Genomic DNA, 22,456 nt, shown 5'->3' with positions numbered 1-22,456 from the left:
TCTTTCTCTCTGTCTGTCTCTCTCTCTCTGTCTCTCTGTGTCTCTCTCTTTCTCTCTGTCTCTCTCTCTCTGTCTCTCTCTCTCTCTCTCTGTCTCTGTGTGTGTGTGTGTGTGTCTCTCTCTCTCTCTGTCTGTCTCTCTCTCTGTCTGTCTCTCTCTCTCTGCCTGTCTCTGTCTCTGTCTCTCTCTGTCCTGGTGACGTGGACACAGCCAGAGGACACAGAGAGGTGTATTATTGATTGAGACAGGTTTCTTTGATCTGTAAGCTTGTCTCACGCGGATTAACAGTGAATGGAGGATGCAGTGGAAAGACGCTGCAAGACATCCTCCTCATAATAATCATAACGATGATAAGCATCTATAAGTAAGCACTGTTATAAGATCACATTGGATTTATTTGATTATTGTGTTTCTTCTCCGTGGCTCCTCCTCCTCCTCCTCCTCCTCCTGACCCCCCCGTTAAGACTTTCTCACCCAGGGACTCGATCTCACATCTTACCAGAGATGTACACGCCAAACTGACGTCAGAGCACCCGTAATTTGACGAGTCTACGCCCTCTCACCGCGACCACACACACACACACATACACACATACACACAGCGCACAAACCAGCCCTCCTCATCACCAGTATTTCCTCTCCTTGGCGGACCAATAACGCTGCAGTTTCACGTTCCCTCCATCTCAGCCAGTTGTTTCTCAAGGAATAAACAGAAAACGAGGAGATTTCTTTATTATCGCTTCAAAACATTTGTACCTCCAGGTTTTTGGCTGCTTTCTTGGGAGCATCTAAGCTGCTTGTATTGTTGTTGTTTTTTCCTCATCTGGTTGAATGTCCTCTGAGATGGAAGTGAGATGTCGTCCAGCGGTGATGTGTTGTGTTTTTGCCATCCTCTCCTCCGTGGTTCCCCGGTCGCTGGAGTCCTCTTACAGGGACAGACAGTACCTGAACGAGTGGGCGGTGGAGATCCCAGGCGGACTGGCCGCTGCAGAGGGGATCGCCAGAGAGCTGGACTACCAACTGGTCCGACAGGTACAGGCACCACACCAACGCCCCGGAGCGGCTCCCAAAAGCAAAGCACCACTCTCGACTTGAACAAAAAAAAAAAAAAAAAGCTTCAAATGATCCTGAAATGGGGTGTGCGCTGGCAGTTGTAATGGATATTATTTATTTGGCGTGGGATCTCATTTTAATATCAAACATCTAATTTAACAGCAACGGAAACCGTATAAGCAGAATGAATCATGAAATGTTAATGAAGCCTGCAGCCTTCAATAACAGCTGTGGACTGTGTTGTAACTGAAAGAGGAGGCAATAGCTGTATCAATTATTCTGCTTTGCGTGATAAGGCCACTAGCCTGGAAACTCGCCCCGTCTTTCCCGGCAGTTTAGACTGACTAATGCTGCCTTCTCCTATGCAAACACATTAGGGTTCAGTCTGAATTATAAGGACAGCTCATTCATTTGTATTACATTGAACAGCAGCGGCCAATGATTAACTGAGCTCTCAGGTGTCATGGATACGGAGACACACCGTGTGCTGTCTTCTTCAGCTGTGTCAGAACCATAATCACTCAAACTCAGCTTTTATATTACATTACATTCGTTTAGAAGACATTTGTGTCCAAAGCGATTCACAATGAAGGCATCCGCCTCCAAAAGAACAAGAGAACAAGAGCTAGATGTCATCAAAAATGTTCCACTTCGCATGGTTCAACTGTGGAATGGGCACATTGTGACTTTACGCAAGGTATCTTACTGCTTAGCATCAGTCCATGGCATTGATGTGGATATTACATGCTTTACTTTCCCTGAAGATGCATTCCACAGAAAAGCATACACACCTGTAGGCCCTGTACAATGTGCTTTGTTTGTTTTCAATCGGAATTCATGGAAATAAAACCTGTAAATACTGTTTGTACAGTACCACCATCCACTTAATAAAAACCACCACAAACTGTATCACAGATCAAATAAAGGGCAGAAATTGAGATGTGACACTGCAGCGATGATTTAAATCATTTCCTGTCTGAATGAGCAAGCTGCTTTCTTTGTTGCTCCCCTCAGAAACTGAATTCCTGCAGCTTTTTGTGATAGATGTTAATGTTTCTAGACCTGACAGGCTTCAGCGACCAGATGGCTGCTATTATGTCATTTCCTGTCAAATATTCAGCCCGTCTCTTGATCTTCCTCTCGGCAGATTGGGGCCCTGGAAGACCATTTCTTGTTCAAACACCGCAATCATCCTAGCAGAATGAAACGAAGCGCCGACCACATCACCAAGCGGCTGTCGGAGGATGATCGGGTGAGTGGCCACTTTCGGCTATGAGCTTGTCCTGCTCTGCTGCGCAATCGTTTTCGTCTCATTTTGAAAAGATTAAAGAAACCAAATGTCTCCACTTGACCGTGTGTAGGTGCTGTGGGCAGAGCAGCAGTACGAGAAACGTCGCAACAAGCGAGCGTCCCTCGGGGAGTGCAGGGACTGCCCAGTGGATAAGCTGTTTGATGATCCCATGTGGAACCAGCAGTGGTACCTGGTGAGTCTAACAATATCACACAAAACAGCAAATTAAGCTGGTCTGCCACAGCATTAGATGAGAAAGCACATGAGACATTCAACAAGTGGCTCAGCAATAATCTAGTTCCTGCTGGTTTAAAGATGTCTGAACTGGTTTTAGAAAATATTTGAACGTTGTGTGCCTTCCAGAGCTCCATACACCCCAGATTTAGGTTGATATCCACTCTACTGGTCATATGTCGTGTACTTTGTGGCTGGTTGAGCCTTCTGTTTGCATGCAGCTGGTCTGTTCTCCCCCTGAGACTCTCTGAAAGCCACGCAAGTGCTGGACAGCGCCACACAGTTCACTGCTCTGTCCTCACAGGGAAGGAGGCCATTGTGTGCAGTATGGGATGTATGGGATGTGTCAGTAAATGTGTATATGTGCATGCATGTGTGCAGAAATGCAAGTGAAGGGAATGCAAAAAACAAAACAAAAAAGGAAACAGCTTCCTATCTGAAGGGGGGGGGGGCGGCATGAAAACAATGAAACAATAGCATGCTATCAAGCAGTTCTATCCAAAAGAGCCATTTGCTTAATTGGTAACACAGTGGAGAGACTATAATCCAGCAGGATGGAGTAGAGCAGAGCACCATGTATTAAGTCCCAATTTACCCTGAATGGGATGTTTTAGCCCATTGAGGCCAAGTAGTAGCAGATAACAGTAGATTGTCACAGCTGTGCATCCCCTTCCAGATCTATTACCAACATATTCACTTTATCCTGACCTAGGCTGACCCCGACATCACCATTTTGAATGGCATCCTTACTGATTTTGATCCATAAGCTTAGAATGAACTCAGCGGTGTCCCATTGACCACAGCACATACATACTACAGTAGGTTGAATACATGTGGGGGGAAATTGAGTGACTATTTTGGATGCTTATATTTTTTTTATCATACCAGATCAACCCACCAAATACATCAAACCACTAGGAACTCCATTACAACTAACAATTATTGCAACTAACAATTATTTTCATTATTAATCATTTTTTATTAATTAATTGACTGATCGTTTGGTCGATTTGTAAATAGTAAATATGTCAGGAAATAGTGAAAATAGTCAGATTTCTTGTTTTGTCTGACCAACAGTCCAAAGCCAAAAGATATTTAATTTACAACAACATAAAACGGAAAAAATCTGCTTAAAAAAGGAGTTAAACAATGAATCAGTTATCAAAAATGTTGCTGTTGATTGACTAATCTATAACTGATTAATAGTTTCAGCTCTAAACACCATAATCGACTGTAATTCTGAGCAAGTATGATAATATGTTTCTGTAACATGTAACAGTGAGCATTAATGTAATTTAATTGTTAAATGAGGCAAATTAAAACTAAAAAAACTCAATGCAAACCTCGCATATAAAATTCAAGAATAAAATCAGTTAAAAGACAATTCATGAAGCTTTCTTTTAGGCCTGAGAAAGAGATCACAACAAATTCACCACAATAAGCTGCAGGAAGCAGACCTGATCTCTACTATTATACATCATTCCACATCACCAGGATTAACGGGTTAATCAGCCTGATCGATTATTGAACTGATCACATTCAGTGAAGCAAAGGCACTGAATCATCTTTAGCCCAGTCACCATCGACGGTTCTTTCCTGCTGTGACAGAAAACGAGGAAGTGTATGTAAATGTGTGTTGCATTAGTGTTTGTGTGTGCATTCGGGAAAGAGAGGGAGATTCATATTACGTTCTCTCAGCTTCCACTTCTCCACACCTGCACTAACCAAACATGAGTCACACGCTTGTAGGGGAATAAGAAAACAAATTGAGATGAATCATTTTTGCCAATGAGGGATGATGAAACTAATGGAATTGGCCTTAAAGTGCCGCTTAGTGTATTTCCACATCAGCCCAGGTCTGTGTCACCGCAAGGGCCACGTTATAGTTCATCCAGAGCATCGTGATTCATCCTCCTTGTCTGTTCAGCGATGGACAAAGCTATGTAGAAAAAGGTAAAATACTGGGAAGAGAAAAGGTTTTGGGTGTTACCTTTTTACATGATGTTTTTTGACCTCTAGTATTTGCAAATGAAGACAAGACAAGATGATAATTGGGGTAGAAGGTTAGAAGACAGTGACGTCCGCAGCCCTGATGATCACTGACATTAGAGGGAGGGTGGAGCTGTGTGACGGGGGCATAGGCGAGCTGGGCCAGAGAAGAGAACAGGATGAGTGTCTTTATCTATCACGAGTGGGTGACTGCCTGATCATTTAATTTAATCAGGGAGTGACTCATACTTGTAGCTTGAAATTCCTCTTGCCTGTGTGTGTGTGTGTGTGTGTGAGAGAGAGAGCGAGAGAGAGAGTGTGAGTGTATCCATGGCTGTGCAAGTGTCAGTCTGTGTTAATTGTGCATCGAGGGATCTCTTTGTGTGTGTGTGTGCGTGTGTCTACTCACTCGTTTTATATTCGAGTGTTGCAGGGAGACTTGCATAAGCTGCTGCGTGTGTTTGCTGTGTACCATTAAAATTTATGCATGGCAGGCCGCTGAGAGCCCCCTCAGCTGCTACCACCATCAACAAGTGAGTCATTTGGTGTTCCACCAAAACAAGCAAACTGTAGATATGAGCTGGTCGGGAGTAAAAATCCTCTCTAGCAAATTGCTATTGAAACACTCTGTGTGAAAGTAGAACATCTGCTGTGTATTTACAATGAGATTTGTGTTTTATTCACTGTTGGCTGGAAGTGACACTGTCGAAAGAGGAAAAGAGGCAAAGACAAGATGCTGGTGAGAGGATGGGGTGAAAACAGGGAATAAAAATGGGAGCCATGGAGAGAAAAAGAGGCGATACATCACAGGGATGAGTCATGTCTTGGGGTGGCGCTCTGCAGTGTCTGTGCATAATGCGCAAAGAGCGAAAGAGCAAAGTGAGTTCTTTTTTTAGTCTTAGCTGTCTCCAGCTCTGAATCATACTCTTCCCCAGGCAGGCAGGCAGGCATCGGCCCTGCTCGCTCTCCCCCACTGCCTGCTGATTTTCCATTTAAAACAGACAGGCTTGTGTCGACCCCGACCCCCCCCCCCCCCCACACACACACACACACACACACACACACACACACACTCACTATGTGTGATATTCTATAACCTCCGAGATGGATTTCTAAATAATCCGACAGGGGGATTGAATGTGAGTCGAGCCAGAAGAACTGTGGGCTGAAACATGGCACATCTGTAGGCACTGTCAGGCATCTTGTGGGTTAAATTAATCAGTACAGTAGCTGTATTGGATAACACAAAAGCCTGTATTATTATGACCCTCTGGCAGCAATCTGCCTACAAGTGGCCATGGGAGCGGACTCAAGCCCCTAACAAAAGAAAAGCCAACAATCCTGTAATGAATTTCTGTGAAGGTCAGTGGAGAAAGCTGGAAGACTTTACTTTGGCTGACCTTTTTAACGTATATGATAATACTTAAAGAGCCTGTTTAGATGAAGTGCTCAGAGATAATTTACACACAATTTAGTTTGAATTGTGTAATTTTGCAATTTTGTCCCTATCTTCCAGCAAGACACACGGACGTCTTCCTCGCTGCCGAAGCTGGATCTGCATGTGATCCCCGTGTGGCAGAAAGGCATCACAGGAAAAGGAGTGGTCATCACCGTTCTGGATGACGGGCTGGAGTGGAACCACACAGACATCTACTCCAACTACGTAAGACACCGTTTCCATGGAGACAGCCTCCGTCGCCTGGGTCTGCCGTTGCCATAGCAACGCTGCTGGTGACACCTTACAAGGCGATTCATAAAGACAGTAATAAATCTTCTATATGATAACGTTTGGCTCCAAAGAGCTTTTTGGTTCTGAATTCCAGGGTGCAAACTGGGCATTTTGCTGCGCATGACTCCTTGATGCAGAATTTGAAAGTATTTCTAGTTCCTCCAATAACGTTTTCAACCATCTGAAGGAGGGATGCAGATAATTACAAGCCAATGAAAGCGAGCATGACTGAATAGGAGCTCAACATGGTTTCATTTTGGCATAGTTTTCTCCTGTTGAGAGGAACTCTAAAAGCCTTAAAAAGCCCCATCTGTGGTTTGGTTTCAAACAGTGCCGTTGCTCTCAGAAGCCAGCCGCCGCAGCCTCGCCAGTGCAAAAGAACGAAAGAGAAAGAAAGGGGTTGGGGGAGGGAAAGAAGGAAATAATGTGTGACAACAGGGCTGATGGAAACAACTCCCACTGTAATTAAGTTAACGCTTATTAATCAAAGAGGCTCAGTCAACCGAGACGCTCATCGCTAACAATCATTCATATGAGAAGCGTGCATTTGCATGAATTAATATCAGTAATTCTAAAATGACAGTCACAGGCATCTGATTTCCATCGGATATTAAAGCTGTTGCTGTGAACCAGAAACTGAAAGGAAGCTTTAGAACAGCTAATAATTCTGATTTCCTATTTAATAACAACATAATTTGTACATTTTAATATATTTTCAAAAACAGACAGACTACCATGACTTGCCATACCACATACAGTGTAGCATTTAAACCCTGCAGCTTGTGGAACTATGACACAACCCTCGGGCAAACGTTTTCAAGCAATCCGAGTGTTTCAAAAGATCATCCTCAGAGCCATTCAATATGTGCTGTTTCACTATTTGGCCACATCACTCCCTCCTCTTGTCACCTATCACATGTGTCTCCAAGACAGCAGATTGGCCCTGACAAATGTGTGTTTGAAGCCTTCGTCACTCATGTACATCTCAGCTTTTGCAAAGAGATGCCTGACCGTTTTCTGTATGGTTGTTTTTAAAGGATGCAGCAGCCAGCTACGACTTCAACGACAACGACCCGGACCCCTTCCCCAGATATGACTCCACTAATGAAAACAAGTGAGTTAAGTGTTGAGAAGCGACATGCTGTCATTACCTGACCTTCCTTTTTTTATGAAACCATTTTGTGGTTTGGGCTTGGTTATTACGGGGTGCATCCCAATATAGTAATAAATAAGCATAAAGTACAAATTGGCTGAACATGGTAAAAGCAGGTTCTGCCAAAGGATTGGAAAACAGTTCTTTCAGTGGATTCAGATTACTGCTTCTTCTCTCCAAGTGTTTCTCAGACAATACCTGAAGTTAATGACTCACTCACACACACACACACAATCCTCTCCGCTGTTATCAGTATACTCGACAGTTCAAAGCCTATTCTCCCAGATGAATAATTGCAGAGCCATACAACCAGAGAACCTTCATGACCCTGTCCACATGATCAATATTTTCTGCTCTAAACATGGCACTATATGAGAGAAGTTATGCAATCAAACAATATAGTGGCTTGAAAGCAGGTAAAACTGTTCAAAATAACCATGAGGGAAACAGAACGCAGTGAAACTCCTGCCAAAAGCAACACATGCAAAAGAACATTAGCTATTTAATTATTTTTTAGTAACATATAAAAGTGTATACATGTTTATACAATGTATACAAAAGCTCGCCCAATAACACAGCTCTGACTTGATGAATGTATGGAATTTATACAGAATTAGTGATAAAAACACAAGTGAATGTTTCAATTAAGTGTATATTAAATATGTAATTGGTTCATAGACATGGGACCAGGTGTGCTGGGGAGATCGCTATGCAGGCAGACAACAACAAATGTGGTGTTGGAGTGGCATACAACTCCAAGGTTGGAGGTAAGAGCTTTTTTTTTTCTCGTGAATATCTATTTGTGTATTTGATCATGCTACATCACATTAAATGCAATATATATCTGTGTCTGTGTGCTCATTGTGTGTTGTAAAATAGAGACTTGTGAGTGAGAGTGCAATTGTTGTGGTTCTGCTTGCTGTCACTGCTGTGTGGGATTTATATGAATATTTATTAAATCAGTTTATATGTAAAGAAAATAAATACATAAAAATAGAGGCATGAATCCCGAAAGCCCTTCTTTTAGTACTAATGATAGAATTGTTATGTTATACAGTATATACAGTAAAGAAATGTTTGGTGGGTGCTTGTGCACCATATTTTTTAAACAGGCTGCAAAAGAATAGGGCACAAAGAGCATTCATCAAGTACTTTTGTTCTAAGCACTGCCTTTAGATACCATGGCTGCACATCCCTGGAGTTTTATTTATTTTATTTAGAGCCAGTTGGAAGGAAGATTTCCTGATGGAGACCTGCTTTTTTACAACAGATGGTTACATAACGTCACTCACTGAAATTACTGCGCTCCAATCCACCTAAACAATGGTTTGCAATATTAGTGTGCAACATTTGAAGGGCCAGTGTGGCCAGCTGGTTCTTAGTGCCCCAGAAGCACCTGCATCTTAAAATACGAACATACACAAATCTTGCTGCCCTAAAACAAAAACATTATATTCATGTACATTTAATTTTGTTTGCTCCCCGCTTTATTTGCTGTAATGAGTTAGTTAATTGCAATATTTGATCAACTTTACTTTCTCCCTAAGATGTGGCCAAAAAATTATGATGTGTCCATGAGTTTCAATACCACTACATGATGAATAACCAAAAGGGTAACTGTGCTATAATCTTCCTGTCTCTCTTTGCTCAGGGATTCGTATGCTGGATGGGATTGTGACTGATGCCATTGAGGCCAGCTCTATTGGGTTCAATCCAGACCATGTGGACATCTACAGTGCCAGCTGGGGACCCAACGATGATGGCAAGACGGTGGAGGGCCCTGGCCGCCTGGCCCAGAAGGCGTTTGAATACGGTATCCAGAAGGTAAACAATAAGACAGGCAGTTTTTACTCACATTCAGCTATTATCTGCAGCAGTGATAGGGATCAGATAATCAACAAGGACCATGTATTCAGCTGCTAGGAATAAAGCTTCTAATGACAAAATGCCATTGGTCATTGTGAGCAAAGAGTTACACTGGACAGTGTCTATTTTATACTGGAGTTACCTAGCAGTTGCATGTTTGCAATGTAAGCTACAAGGCATCTGTATCTGTATCTGATACAACAGCATATCTAGCATTTCTTGTCGTCTTCAGCTCTCTCTCCGTCTTGTCCTCTGCAGGGCCGTGGTGGGAAAGGCTCTATCTTTGTTTGGGCATCAGGTAATGGTGGCCGCCAGGGCGATAACTGTGACTGTGACGGTTACACAGACAGCATCTACACTATCTCAATCAGCAGTGCCTCCCAGCAGGGCCTGTCCCCGTGGTACGCTGAGAAGTGCTCCTCCACTCTGGCTACAGCATACAGCAGTGGAGACTACACCGACCAGAGGATAGTAAGTAACTACACTTGTTATGTTATGTGCTGTTTTTGTATCATGTTAAGCTATGTTACATCACATTATGTTACATTACGTCATGTCAAGCAACATGGTTTTGTTTTGTTCAAGGGACACGTCATGTTATTCAAGGTTATCTTAATACGTGGATTTCTTTTTCCTGTCACACTTTCAGACTAGTGCTGATCTGCACAATGAGTGCACTCAGACTCACACTGGAACGTCGGCCTCTGCCCCCCTGGCTGCTGGAATATTTGCCCTGGCACTGGAACAAAAGTATGCAATACTGCAAATTGAACACACAAACTACATGTGATATTTTTAATGTAATTTGACACTTCTATATCAGTATCAGTAAATACAACCTGGTCTTCCTTCCCTCAGTCCAGATCTTACCTGGAGAGACCTGCAGCACATTGTGGTCTGGACCTCAGAGTTCGATCCTTTGGCCAATAACCCAGGCTGGAAGAGGAACGGAGCAGGGCTGATGGTCAACAGCCGCTTCGGCTTTGGCCTTCTCAACGCTAAAGCCCTGGTGGACCTCGCTGACCCGGCCACCTGGAAGCATGTGCCTGAAAAGAAGCAATGCATCGTCAGAGATGACTCTTTCCAGCCCAGGTATGTGAATGCTCTCGTCGATTTTTCTTTGTATGTTATCTCTGAAGACCAGGATTTTTGGCCACTGTTTGTTAAATGACAGACCTAGCTGCATAATACAGTGTGTGCAAATTTGGTAATCTCATATATTGGGTTGTAACTAGTATATCATACATACATACATACAACATAATCATGGTTAAGTTTGTGACCCAATGCAAAACTATTTCAGTTCACTGTTGTAGTCTACACAACAAGTATCTGATTTAAGAGATAGGGCTTTATTTCCTTTTGTTCTGACATTTTGGGTCCTGCAAAGCAAAGAGATCAAACTATCTGTGTTATTAAAGACGCATCTGTTGCGTCTTTAATAACTTAAGTCTTAAGCCCGGGAGGGCTTTATAAGCCATTAAAATAAATCAAATGAGTTTTTTTCTAAATGATGACAGCTGAGACCAGTTAAATTTGAGGTCAGTCATCCACTCTGAACACTCATAACTGCTAATTGTTAAACAATGGGCTCAAATATCTAAATCCAAATCTGCCAAGCATGGACAGAAACTCAAAGGAAAGAACCCCGTTATCTCAACAGATTGTTTGCATTCCTTTTTGGATTAATGACCCAGGAAAATCGAATGATAAAGATTGGCTGCTATACTTTGTTCTTGAAACAACTTTTTGATTTCACATTGTTCCACCAGTAGACAGCAGTTAAAGCCAACTAAGTTCTGTGTTCCTTTAAGTGTCCATTTTGCAATTTGCTTTGGATTATGAGACTCAATAGCAGCGACACCCAGTTTCCCCATTATCTTGCTACATCCCTGTCTAATCCCAAGGATTTGGCTCTACATTTCCGTCAATGCTTAGTGGTCCACTACCCCCAACAGCTTTATGCCAGCTTGAACGCGGAAATCCTTTTATTCATGGAGATGGGGATTAACTGTTTTTGCAAATGAATGACCAAAGGCATCCAAATCTGTCTATGCATCTTATGTATGCTTGTGATGTGATAAATATTTCCCAAATTTGGGATTGTCATTGAACTATCACATATAATGTGTGCAGTAGGTGTGGCTGCAATTTTTTTTTTTCCCCCACCCTGCTGCTGTTTCCATGACCGACATACAGTAATGAGAACACGTCAGGGAACTGTTGTGTTGTGTGTCTCACTCCCTGCTATTTTAATTCATCCCACAGGGAGCTGAAAGCAGCAGGAGAGATCACTATAGAGATTCCAACCAAAGCCTGCGTCGGGCAGGAAAACGCAGTCCGCTCATTGGAGCATGTGCAGGTGGAGGCCAGCATTGAATACACCAGGAGAGGGGACCTGCACATAACACTCACCTCCCCAGCCGGTTAGAGATGTGCTTGTACACACTCAAACACACACATCTGAGTGAAATAACCAAGTTCTCAACTGATCTATGACTTTGGATTTTCCCTCAGGTACCAGTACGGTGCTTCTGGCTGAGCGAGAGAGGGACACATCCGCTAATGGCTTCAGAAACTGGGACTTCATGTCTGTCCATACATGGGGAGAAGATCCTGCTGGTACATGGACCCTTAAGATAACAGATACTGTGAGTTACACACATGTTTGGTGACAGAGCACCCTTTCTCAGCTCGAATTCGATTTTTTTCCCCCCACATTTCTACATGCGGTAAAAGCAAGAATTCCTCTGTTCCACACAAAAAGCCGTTAGGAACACTGTACTGTAACTAATGTGTCGGCTAGTTTGTACAATTGCTGAGCTTATGTATGTTCTTCCTGAGATCTAACCAACATTGTTTCCCCCTGACAGTCGGGTCGTATGGAGAATGAGGGTCGGATTTTGAACTGGAAGCTGATTCTTCATGGAACGTCAGAGAAGCCGGATCACATGAAGAAACCCAGAGTGTACATTCCCTACAACGCTGTGCAGAATGACCGCCGTGGTGTGGAACATATGGATGACATGATGGAGGTGAGTACAATTCAACAGAATTTAAAGCTAAAGGTTAATGACAACATAAAAACCTGGTTTAGATGTAGAGGAAAGGAATGGGTGAGAGTAGGTAAATGCTGTGTCATGTTGACATATGGGTGTCATGCAAAATAAGACGCATAACTTGAATGGCTGAATGTAGAGAAACAAGACTAAGAACCTGTAGTCATGCTAGCAGCTCTGTGTGGCTGTACTTAGGCAGAGTAGTGCTTTGAGCAAAATGCTAATTTCCAGCATGCTAACATGCTCACAATGACAATGCTAACATGCCGATTGTAAGCCGATATAATGATGACCATGTTCTCTATCCTAGTTTAGCATGTTAGCATGCTAACATTTACCAACTAGCATGAAATACAAAGTGCAGCTGTCATTAGTTTTGCAGGTATTATATACATAAACCAAAGTATTGAAACTGAAGTTTTGACCTGATGATGGCGCTGGAGGAAAAGTCACGGAATCACCAAAGTGATGGCAGTTTATCTGGAGAAAGACATGAATGTGGACACATGAAAATTTCATGACAGTCAATTTAACGGTTTTTAAGATATCTCAGTCTGCAACAAAGTTGGGGATCGACCAACCTAAAAATGTGACAGAGCCAACACAGTCATTAAAGCTAGAGTGCAGGACTTTTACACATAAATGAACGTCCATTACATTCAAGCCCTTGCCAAACAGTTCACATAGTGCTGATTAAGCCTATTAGGTAAATCTCTCTGTATTTTGCAGCATATGGAGTTTTTAAATCTGGTGTCTGTGGCGACACGCCCACGCTGGCGCACCAGTAATGATGTGTTTTACGCCAACCATCAATGATTGGTTTGGTTTTGATTTGATTTGCCAGAGGGAAGCGGGGAGCAACCCAGAGCCGTGTAGAGAGCTCCGTGATCCCCTGTTGCTCTAAAAAAAAAAAAAAAAAAAAAAAAAAAGGTCCATTGGAGAGAATGTTTATTATTGAGCATTGTTTATTGTTTATTATGATTGTATAGTTTGTGTTAATATGCTTTGGCAACCTTGTATTGTATGCAGTCAAGCCGCTTGAATTGACGCAACTCTCTCTCTACATGGCTCTGGAACAACAGCAACTAGGAGTAAAACCTAAGAAGCGTCCAAGAAAAGTGTCTGATGCTCCAGATAAAAAAGAAACTCAGCGTTCAGAGGAAGGATTACAGTCAAAAAAAGAAAGCGATCGACGGCAAGGACAGATATAGATAACCATTGGCGTAGCTTTAGCTTTTCCTTGTTGGAGAGCGCTGAGAGAAGGAACTGAGAGCAGACAGATGTCGCGTTACTGCTCTTGGACAGGTTGGTAAAATATGTGGAGTAGACTATGTAGCTATTACATTTACTCTACCTAAATAATGGAATAATGGAACACGAGCTTGGGGCGAGCTCACTGTAGGCATACGTCATAAGCACGCGTCGACAGTGTTTGTGTAATTACTCTCACTGCCAGATGGGGGAGACAAAAGTTCCGCACTCCAGCTTTAAAGAACACCTTAACACCCACTGAAAATCTTGTTTTTGCTGACCCCCAGTGGTGTAACTACCTTGCTGCAGTGATGTGCAAGTCATGAGTCAGCTCTTTTTACTGACTCGGGGGAGTCACAAGTCCCCATCTCCACCAACTCTTTCACTGACTCGCCCCTCCTACCTGCTACTAGCAAGTGCAAACTGCGAAGACGAGGCCATGTGTCACTCACACTATTGTGCAACTCTCATATTAACTGTATTTGTGGAAATGTATCAAGTTAGTTACTGTATTAATCTAGCCCTGTGAGAAAAGCAACCACTTTGGCGCTTGTTTCAACTCAGTACTCGCGCTCCCAGCCCAGAGCCCTGAGCTGAAGGTCTGACCCGGGCTGCACGAATCACTCACTCACCCACCCACAAGTTCCATGCTACCATCCATGAATTTTAAATTGTCCCTTTTTAGTAGTTTACTACTTCTCGATTCTGATTGATCAATCACGAAATCCAGTCTGTAATTTCTGCAGACTGTTTTGCTTTGGATGCCGTTCTGATCATAGATCCATGGGACTGACTGCTGCTTCATGTTGCTGTTCACAGCAACATGAAGCTTGTTTTGGACTGATCTGTAACATAACATTGGTGCATAATAGCTACCCAGTGTCCCTCCTACAAATGCAAATTATGTCTAAGAGAGATTTGTGATAAAAAAAAAATCACAATGTAATCTCTTGAAATGAATCCAAGAACAGAGCAAATGTGACAAATTATTTGAAATAATAATATTACATATACATATAGTGTGGTGTTAGTTGCACAGTGAAATATTGTGTATTGTTTATGGCTGTTTATTATGTGTTTTACAGGACATTTGAAATAAAACAATGAGTGCTGACTTTCAGTTTGAATTTGAGTGTTTGCATCCACATTTGGTGAACAGTGTAGAAATTGTAACACTTTGTATCACCACAATGTTAGCACAGTGCAAAAGTACAATGACAGTCATTGCTTAATTTTAGATCCATTGTGCCAGAGTACAGACCATAGACTGTGTATAAAGATGGACGGCGCTTCTCCACTTCCTCCCACTGTACAAAAGTGAAGCCAAAATATCCCGGATACGGGAACTGCCATCTTGCGCTTTTGACATCATTTGCAACCAGAATCTGCGCAGTAGTGATCGGAGTTTGAGCTGCGGTATCAAGGTCCCGCACATACACCCAGCCAACTCCATCGCGAGCCGGCCTCAGCTGTCAATCAGGACGTGAAACCTTTGAGTTTTTAGTTTGGCTCATGTCCCATATGTCCCATCCACTAACATGGACTAATACTTTTGGGGAGATGTCGTCCATCTTTATATACAGTCTATGGTACAGACCCGACACAATAAAAAAATAGGTAACTGTCCAGGTGCTTGAGGACTGCATTGTTTTTTTAACACATAAAAATTTTATATGACGTATCATTTCTCTTTAAATCAAAATAAACAGAATAGAACACAGTTATGTTGTCTATCCTTAGATGCACAATCTGTGGATCGTTTCTGTGTTTGCGTCACACACCAATAACGTGTCTGTTCTTTGTCTGTTTGGTGACTCAGGAGCCCACACGGCCCTATCCGCCTCCAAAGAGTGAGACTGCACAAGCCTCCCTTCCTTCCAACCCAGAGAAGGAGCCTAAGAAGCCGTCAAATTCACCCTACTCCCCCTCCCTGGCCCTGCTGCGTCTACTTCAGACGGCATTCAACAGGCAGTCTCCTGCCCTGCAGCAGCCCCAGTCCGTAGTCAGGGCCTCCTCCGCCTGGAGTAAGCAGCAGCTGGACCGGAGCCTCTCTCCCCCTGCGACAAGACTGCCCCCTCAGACGTTGTACCAGGCTCTGGACATGATCAACAAGTACCGGGGCCCCGAGGACAGTGTCTACAGTGACTACACTGATGGCTTCTACAGCACCAAGCCGTACAGGCACAGAGATGACCGACTACTGCAGGCCCTGTTTGAGATGATAGATGATGACCGGAAGTGAGAGGAGAGGAGAAGGGAGGAGGGGAGGGAAGAGGAGAGGAAAGGAGAGGAAAGATATAAGATAAGGGGGAAGCATGGTTATGTGTTGGTTGGGGAGCAGAGGAACAAGGCGAAGAGAAGAGAGGAAGCAGAGGGATGGGATCGGGCATTAGAGGAGTGGAGGAGGAGAGAAGAAATACAGGAAAGAGAACTCTTCCACTCTGTTCTGTTTTTCCCCCCAAAATGCTGCAAATCTGATCTCTTTACCTTCATTTGTCAATCACCATTCATTCATTAATTCTTTCATTCAGCCATGCAAAATTTCCGGTCCACACGTGATTCAAAACATGGACTTGTTTGGAGCCCCTCTGCTACAAACTCCATGTAATGAAAGCATTTAAATCCAAAGAAAGGAGGGGTAGGCCTAGTCTCTCTTCTCTTCACTGCCTACCCAAGCATGCCACCTTTAGAATCTATGTTTTATATATATATACACACATATAATCTATAAATTATACAAAGACAATGATTGTAATATGGTTTTGAAAAAAACTCTTTACAGCTAAAATCTTCACTTTCAAAAATCCCATTTCTATTTGTATCTTGCCATTTTCCATAAGCCCTATATAGTTTTTTTCAATACGTTTCACTATTATAAGACACCTACTCACTTTATTCACTTTAGAGGACAAACTGATCCTTAAAAAATTGACATTAAGTCTTTAAATTAGAGTCAGCATACATTCAAAATGAAACAAAATTTTAAATTGATCAGCAATTTGAAATGTTTGAGCTGTGTTGACAAAAGATTTATTCTCAGGGTGTCAACAAAGCTCAAGAGAGCAACAGAATCATATTCTGGACTCTTCTAAGTATTAAGAGAAATATAGGGAGTGTGAAAGATTATATACTATAAAAGCATGCAAATGAGACAAGACCTCTACTCTGGTAATAATGAATGACAGATGGAGCACTGGGAAGTCTTTCAGTTGGAGTACAATGCTGCATTAAATGAAATATTTTTCTAAGGATCCTCATAGTTTATGAAAAATTATATATACAGTATCAAACCCTTGAACTGTTTATTTTCTTGTGGTGTAGTTCACTCAGTAACTGCAAAGTCAGTGTAGTTGTCATAACTACAAATGAACACTGCCAAAATCTTTGCTGTCAAAAAGCTTCTGTGTATTTCAGTGAATGTGCAAATGGCTAACATGTTGTTTGTTCATCATCTGCGATATGCCAACTCCAAACAGTTCCTTGAATCTTGGACAGATTATTGCATCAATATTACTTCTCTGGTATTATTTATTTGGTATTAACGGACCTATCACACTTCAGAAGCTAACCAGAGGCTCTGTAGAATAGGGGCTCTGCACCGCAACCTTCAAGCACATTCATCTTGAACGCCTTAATATATGCTGTAATAAATGTGCATACTCATCTCCACATGGTGTAGATCAATTTACAGATGCTAGTTTAAGTGTTTATGACATGAATAGTTATGAATCCTCTATGCAGAGTCTCTATCCTCCAGCTTAGAACTGCCTGCCCCGCTTCTCTGCCAACAAGGTGACAGGAAAAAGAAGATGTTTGGGACAATGCTTCACATGCACCCTGTAATTTATCCATTCTTTAGCGTAGCCCGTGCAGTTTTCTTTATGTTTTTGTTTTGTGACTGATGCTTCAGTCCAAGGTTGTTTACACAAACCAATATTATGTTGCAATTTCTGTGTGGATGTACAAAAAAATAGATGAGATTTATCGTAATAAACTGCAAAGTGACCTCTTGAGTCTGTTTGAGTCTCTGGCAGCGTACAGTAATTCTGGGAGTTGACATCAGCTGTGGCTAAAGTAACAACCTGTGGTAGATAAATGAGAATATAGGGCTTTGTGATAAATTAATCTGATTAATTTGAATTTGAGTTTTTGCACAATGTGTAAAATATCCACATCGTGAAAATCAAGTTATTATATGTGCATAAAAAAGGTTATTTTTCCAGAAACACAAGTAGTGGGTGCAGATGAATTAAACTGGATGTCTCTATAACCATGTATTTAGCCACACTATCAGCAAGGCTCTATGGATGGCAATGTCGGTGTGTCATTTGGTTGATCCACCACTTTGGTCCAGGCTGAAATCTCAAGAACTAGCGGTGGATTGTCATGGAATTTTGTACAGACAGTCATGGTCCCCAGAGGATGAATCCTAATGACTTTGGTGATCTCCTGACTTTTCCTTAGTGCCACCATTAGGGTTTGCATTTTTAGAACTATTGGATCCATTGCCATGAAATTTGGTACAGATAATCAGATTAACCTCTGGATGAATTGTAATAACTTTGATGATCGCTTGAGAAGATGAACTTTTCATCTAGTGCCAATGTCAGGTCAACATTTTTATTTGCCCAGTTCTTGTTTATGATCAAATACCTGCAAAACTAATACATTTCCATCTGTACTGTCTGTTTAGGGCTAAGTAGCAAATGCTAGCATGCTAACATGCTAAACTAAGATGGTGAACATGGTAAACATTATGCCTGCAAAACATTAGAATGCAAGCATTGTTATTGTGAGCATTTTAACATGCTGAAGATAGCATTTAGCTCAAAGCACCAATGTGCCTAAGTACAGCCTCACAGAGCTTCTAGCATGGCTGTAGACTCTTGCCAGTCATATTTTTGTCTTCAGTCCTTCTGCAGTAGTGCATAAAATAATTCTTTAATCGTGAATTGTCCCCAAGATTGAAAAAAATTGATATTTTGATATTTGGCCATATCACCCAGGCCTAATGAGACACGCCTTTAATCTTGAGGTAAAAAAATGAAACAAAACACTCACAATCACTCAAACACAAGCAATTTCATTACAGTTCAGCGACTAGATGACAGGGATCTCTATGAGGGCTTTTTATTCATAAGACATATCTTTGACACTATGTCTTTCCCACATTGTCTTTCAATATCCTTTTTTAGAATTTTACATAGAATCATAGCTTGATAATAGATATAACTACCCCTTTAAAGTGCAGTATATTGTCTCCTTATGTTTACTGATGATATGTAATAGCTTCTTCCATTGTATTTCCTATTGAGTGCCACCACCTTGTGGACAGAAGAATACAACACCCTGCTGATGTGACTTTAAGCCTGGTTTATAATACAGTAGTATGTCCGTCTACTTCCTACTCACGCTCCTCTATACAGGATCATAAAACACTTGAGATGTGGCAAGTGCCATTTTCTGTAGGGAGAATGAATTTGAGGAAAATATGAGCATTTGTTGAGGTTCTCCCAAGAGTTTTTCAGTGACTACCCATTGTCTAATGTTTATCGTCATACTTCCAACTTGAAACAGGAAAGAATGTTAAAATCCACTTCTCTCTTCACTGTATATGTAATTGTATCTTTAAATTCTTTTCTTTCCTTGTCTGTGTCTTCGCCTCCACTCCTCAGCTCCTCCCATTTGCCCAGATTCCCCACACATCTGGTTGCTTTGGTTTTTCTCCAAAACTGAATACTGCAAAAGCCTGAGGGAGAAAGTGAGGGGGGAAGCGAGAAAGAAGATATGTGAAGAAAAGGGAGTGAAAAGTATTGCAAAAGCAAGGAGAAGAGAGAGAAAGAGGAGGCAAGGTAAGAAAATAATCACTGTGAGTTAAATGGCAAGAAAAACTGAGAGAGAGACAGAGATTTTTTTGTCAAAAATAGTGGCCTCAGACAAAGGTTTGTGTGATTTTCCACCAGCAGGTCACAGTATGGCACTGTTCCCGTTCTGCAAGACGCCCACAGGTCAGTACAATCTCAGCCAGTCCCCCACCTCTTCTGCTCTTGTCATATCTGGTTGTTTTCCCCTCACTTGTCATTGATTTTGTGACCGCTGTACATGCTTGGTTAAAGCTCACTTGCTTTAAAGGCAAGGAGATTTGGATTGAGCCAAACAGGATGAAGTGCAAACATCAAAGCTTTTCTCAGAGGTTCATCTGACCTTGAAAATATGTCCAGGAAGGCAAAATAAGTCCTTGAATATACATTCACTCACACGTGCTTCTACTTAGGTTCATGCAATCACATGTAATTTTTGGTTCAATACCAATCTCTTTTCATAAATCTCAAACACTCATCAGCCCACTCTGTCTTCTGGTATATTTCTCTTTGCTCACCATCACATGCACAGTTGTAGATGACACAGTTGTTTTACTATGTTGTATATCCCATTGTCACTGCTTGTTCATTTGATATATCTCTTCTTTCTTATCTTGTCTTTTTACTAAACTTCCTCAAAATCAGCACAGGACTTTATGCACTGTGATCATCCCATTGTATGTCAAAAGTTGACCAGAATTTTAAAAAGTTAACATTTGTACATAAAATGTGCTTACTGGAAGAGTATAGCAACTTGCACTGGTTTCAATTAATTGTGCAATTAATGTACATCTGTGTGTTTGTCCTTCAAACAGGACCAGTCAGAGTGACCAGAATACAACTGGTTCTGTACTGTTTTCTCCTGTCTCTTATCATATGTAAGTGTACAGAAGAATTTGTTCTACTCTAACACTTTGTGCCGGGACACTAAATGCTCATAAAAAAATTTGTTGCTGGCAAAGCAAATGTTAAATAAAACCTTGCTGTTTAAACTGAATGCTAAGTAGATCCTGTCCCGTTGAGGAAGGTCTATTTTTTGCATTTTGTCTTGATTGTGACAGATTATTATAAATATGCAATATCTCCTCTAAATATTCCAGACACAGATGTATGTTGAAAGTTGTGATCAATTGGATTGAACTGGATTACTTTTCTCCAGCTTTGCAAAAGTGTACATGGGCACTTCACAAAAAAAGTGTCACTGTCTATAATTTCTCCCACAGAAAATTTGTTGAAATATAAAGAAAAAACATGTTTTGCCCCCTCAGACTTCCTCCATGGACGTAAAGCTGCGGTCAGTGTGGAGTCACACCTTGCCTTGGGAATGGACAGGGGAAGAGTAATGACAGACATGATGGTTACCAAGGCAGCGGCGCCACAAACTCCACTGGAGACACCATGGGGTGCTCCTTTAGTGTGGGGTGACACCCGTAACTCAGCTTGGCGTAGGGCTAAATTCTCACAACAGGGAATCCGCACAGGTCTGCTGGCCCTCGTGGTGGGAACTTATGCCCAGTTTGTCCGACGTTTCCTCTCTTCAGCTGAAACCCACTTTCTCCCCGGTCAGATGGTCACCTATTACATTCTCACAGACAATCCCCGCTCTCTGGATCCCCCCATCGAGTTGGGGCCTGAACGACAGCTGAAGGTGGTTCATGTTGCAGAGCTGCCTGGGTGGAATAGGTTGGCCCATCGCCGGATGGCCCTGCTTGCTGATGCCATCAGAAGCCCAATCAGCAGCGAGGTTGAATACATCTTCTGTGCTGACATCGATCAGGAGTTTGTGGCCCCTGTGGGAGAGGAAATCCTAGGAGACCTGGTGGCCACGTTGCATCCAAAACTGTATGGGAGGCCACGAAATACATTTCCTTACGAGGTCGAAGAAGTCTCATCAGCTTGCGTGGAGGAGGATGAAGGAGACTACTACTACACCTCTGAGTTGTATGGAGGGTTGGTTTCTGAGATGTTCAGTTTGGCTCAAGCCTGTTCTTTGCTCATTCTGCAGGACCAGGCTAATAGGATAATGGCCAGGGGCCTTGAGGAGAGCTACCTGAACCGCTACCTGATTGACCACAGGCCAACCTGCGTGCTGTCACCAGAGTACAGCTGGTGGGACTCAGCCTTGGCTGCTGATGTGCCTGTACAGAGGCTAGTCTCCTTGGGAAGGCAATGTGAGGATGACAATAAGCAGAAGAGAATGGAGCACAAATGTTGAATCAATTTAAAAGGAAGGACAGGAGGGTTCTGCTGGTCAAACCCATTGAAGTGTGGATGTGGATCTCACTCCCACAGAAGAACTACTGTTTTTAGTGTTAAATTTCGCAGAAGGTCTCAATATATTGCTCAAATATTAGCAAATAGTGTTATGACAGGACAGGAGATGAAGGGAAAAGATGAAGAGAAAGCACATATTCCAATCAGCTTTATTTCATTCATAATTTCCATTACATTTTCTGTTCTATTAGCCAATGAATGTAGCCTGCAATCACACAGAAGCAAACTGCACAGTCCGCTCTGAATTAAAGACCCGTTTGTGTGAACAGCGTCTCTGCGTGCCTGCTATCTCTTCCACAGAAATTGACTTGTCTCATTAAACGAAGCACTGTCCTCTCCATTAATGTCAGCCTCAGAGATACTGCTCCAGTGGCTTTGTGGCCAGCAGCGATAAGAGTCAACGGTGTAAGTGCACGCTTTCCAATCATGGCCAATCATTAACTGGAAGAGCTGCTGTTTCAAGGTCTTTAAATACCAGGTGGGGGGAAAATGGATACAACAGGATGCTGTTTCTCCAGGTCACACGTGTATAGAAGCTACCATGTTTAAGCTAAATAGCTAAAGTTAAAATAGTTTTGAAACTGGATAAACTGGTTCAGGATGTATTGAATGTGATCATAAAATGCATGTAATCATTAAAAAATGTTATTTTTCCCATTTATGAGCTGGAGTAAAAGATCAGCTCAAAAGACCTGA

General features: G+C 42.2%; 2 protein-coding genes across 5 annotated transcripts; both read left to right on the top strand.

Moving 5' to 3' along the window:
- Positions 1-590: 590 nt before the first annotated feature.
- pcsk1 (proprotein convertase subtilisin/kexin type 1) lies at positions 591-17,631 on the top strand. The gene is made up of 14 exons (XM_044171344.1): positions 591-1,032; positions 2,201-2,305; positions 2,415-2,537; positions 6,084-6,230; positions 7,334-7,410; positions 8,128-8,216; positions 9,101-9,273; positions 9,574-9,786; positions 9,965-10,065; positions 10,174-10,407; positions 11,584-11,741; positions 11,833-11,966; positions 12,189-12,350; positions 15,445-17,631. Exons 1-14 carry the CDS (start codon positions 832-834, stop codon positions 15,865-15,867), a joined length of 2,340 nt encoding a protein of 779 aa, XP_044027279.1. The 5' UTR covers positions 591-831; the 3' UTR covers positions 15,868-17,631.
- A 1,687-nt stretch (positions 17,632-19,318) lies between these two features.
- Positions 19,319-22,456, top strand: LOC122864150 (globoside alpha-1,3-N-acetylgalactosaminyltransferase 1-like). Of its 4 annotated transcripts, none has more exons than XM_044171317.1 (4): positions 19,320-19,477; positions 19,592-19,633; positions 20,302-20,364; positions 20,755-22,456. In XM_044171317.1, exons 2-4 carry the CDS (start codon positions 19,600-19,602, stop codon positions 21,699-21,701), a joined length of 1,044 nt encoding a protein of 347 aa, XP_044027252.1. In that variant the 5' UTR covers positions 19,320-19,477; positions 19,592-19,599; the 3' UTR covers positions 21,702-22,456. The 4 variants fall into 4 exon arrangements, with proteins under 4 accessions (XP_044027268.1, XP_044027261.1, XP_044027252.1 ...); XM_044171309.1 differs by having other exon boundaries at positions 19,589-19,633; XM_044171333.1 differs by lacking the exon at positions 20,302-20,364 and having other exon boundaries at positions 19,319-19,477.

The sequence above is a fragment of the Siniperca chuatsi genome, linkage group LG2, assembly GCF_020085105.1.
Source record: "Siniperca chuatsi isolate FFG_IHB_CAS linkage group LG2, ASM2008510v1, whole genome shotgun sequence".
Taxonomy (NCBI): domain Eukaryota; kingdom Metazoa; phylum Chordata; class Actinopteri; order Centrarchiformes; family Sinipercidae; genus Siniperca; species Siniperca chuatsi.
Note: the sequence above shows the minus strand (reverse complement) of the source record. Positions and strands in the feature narration are given on the sequence as shown.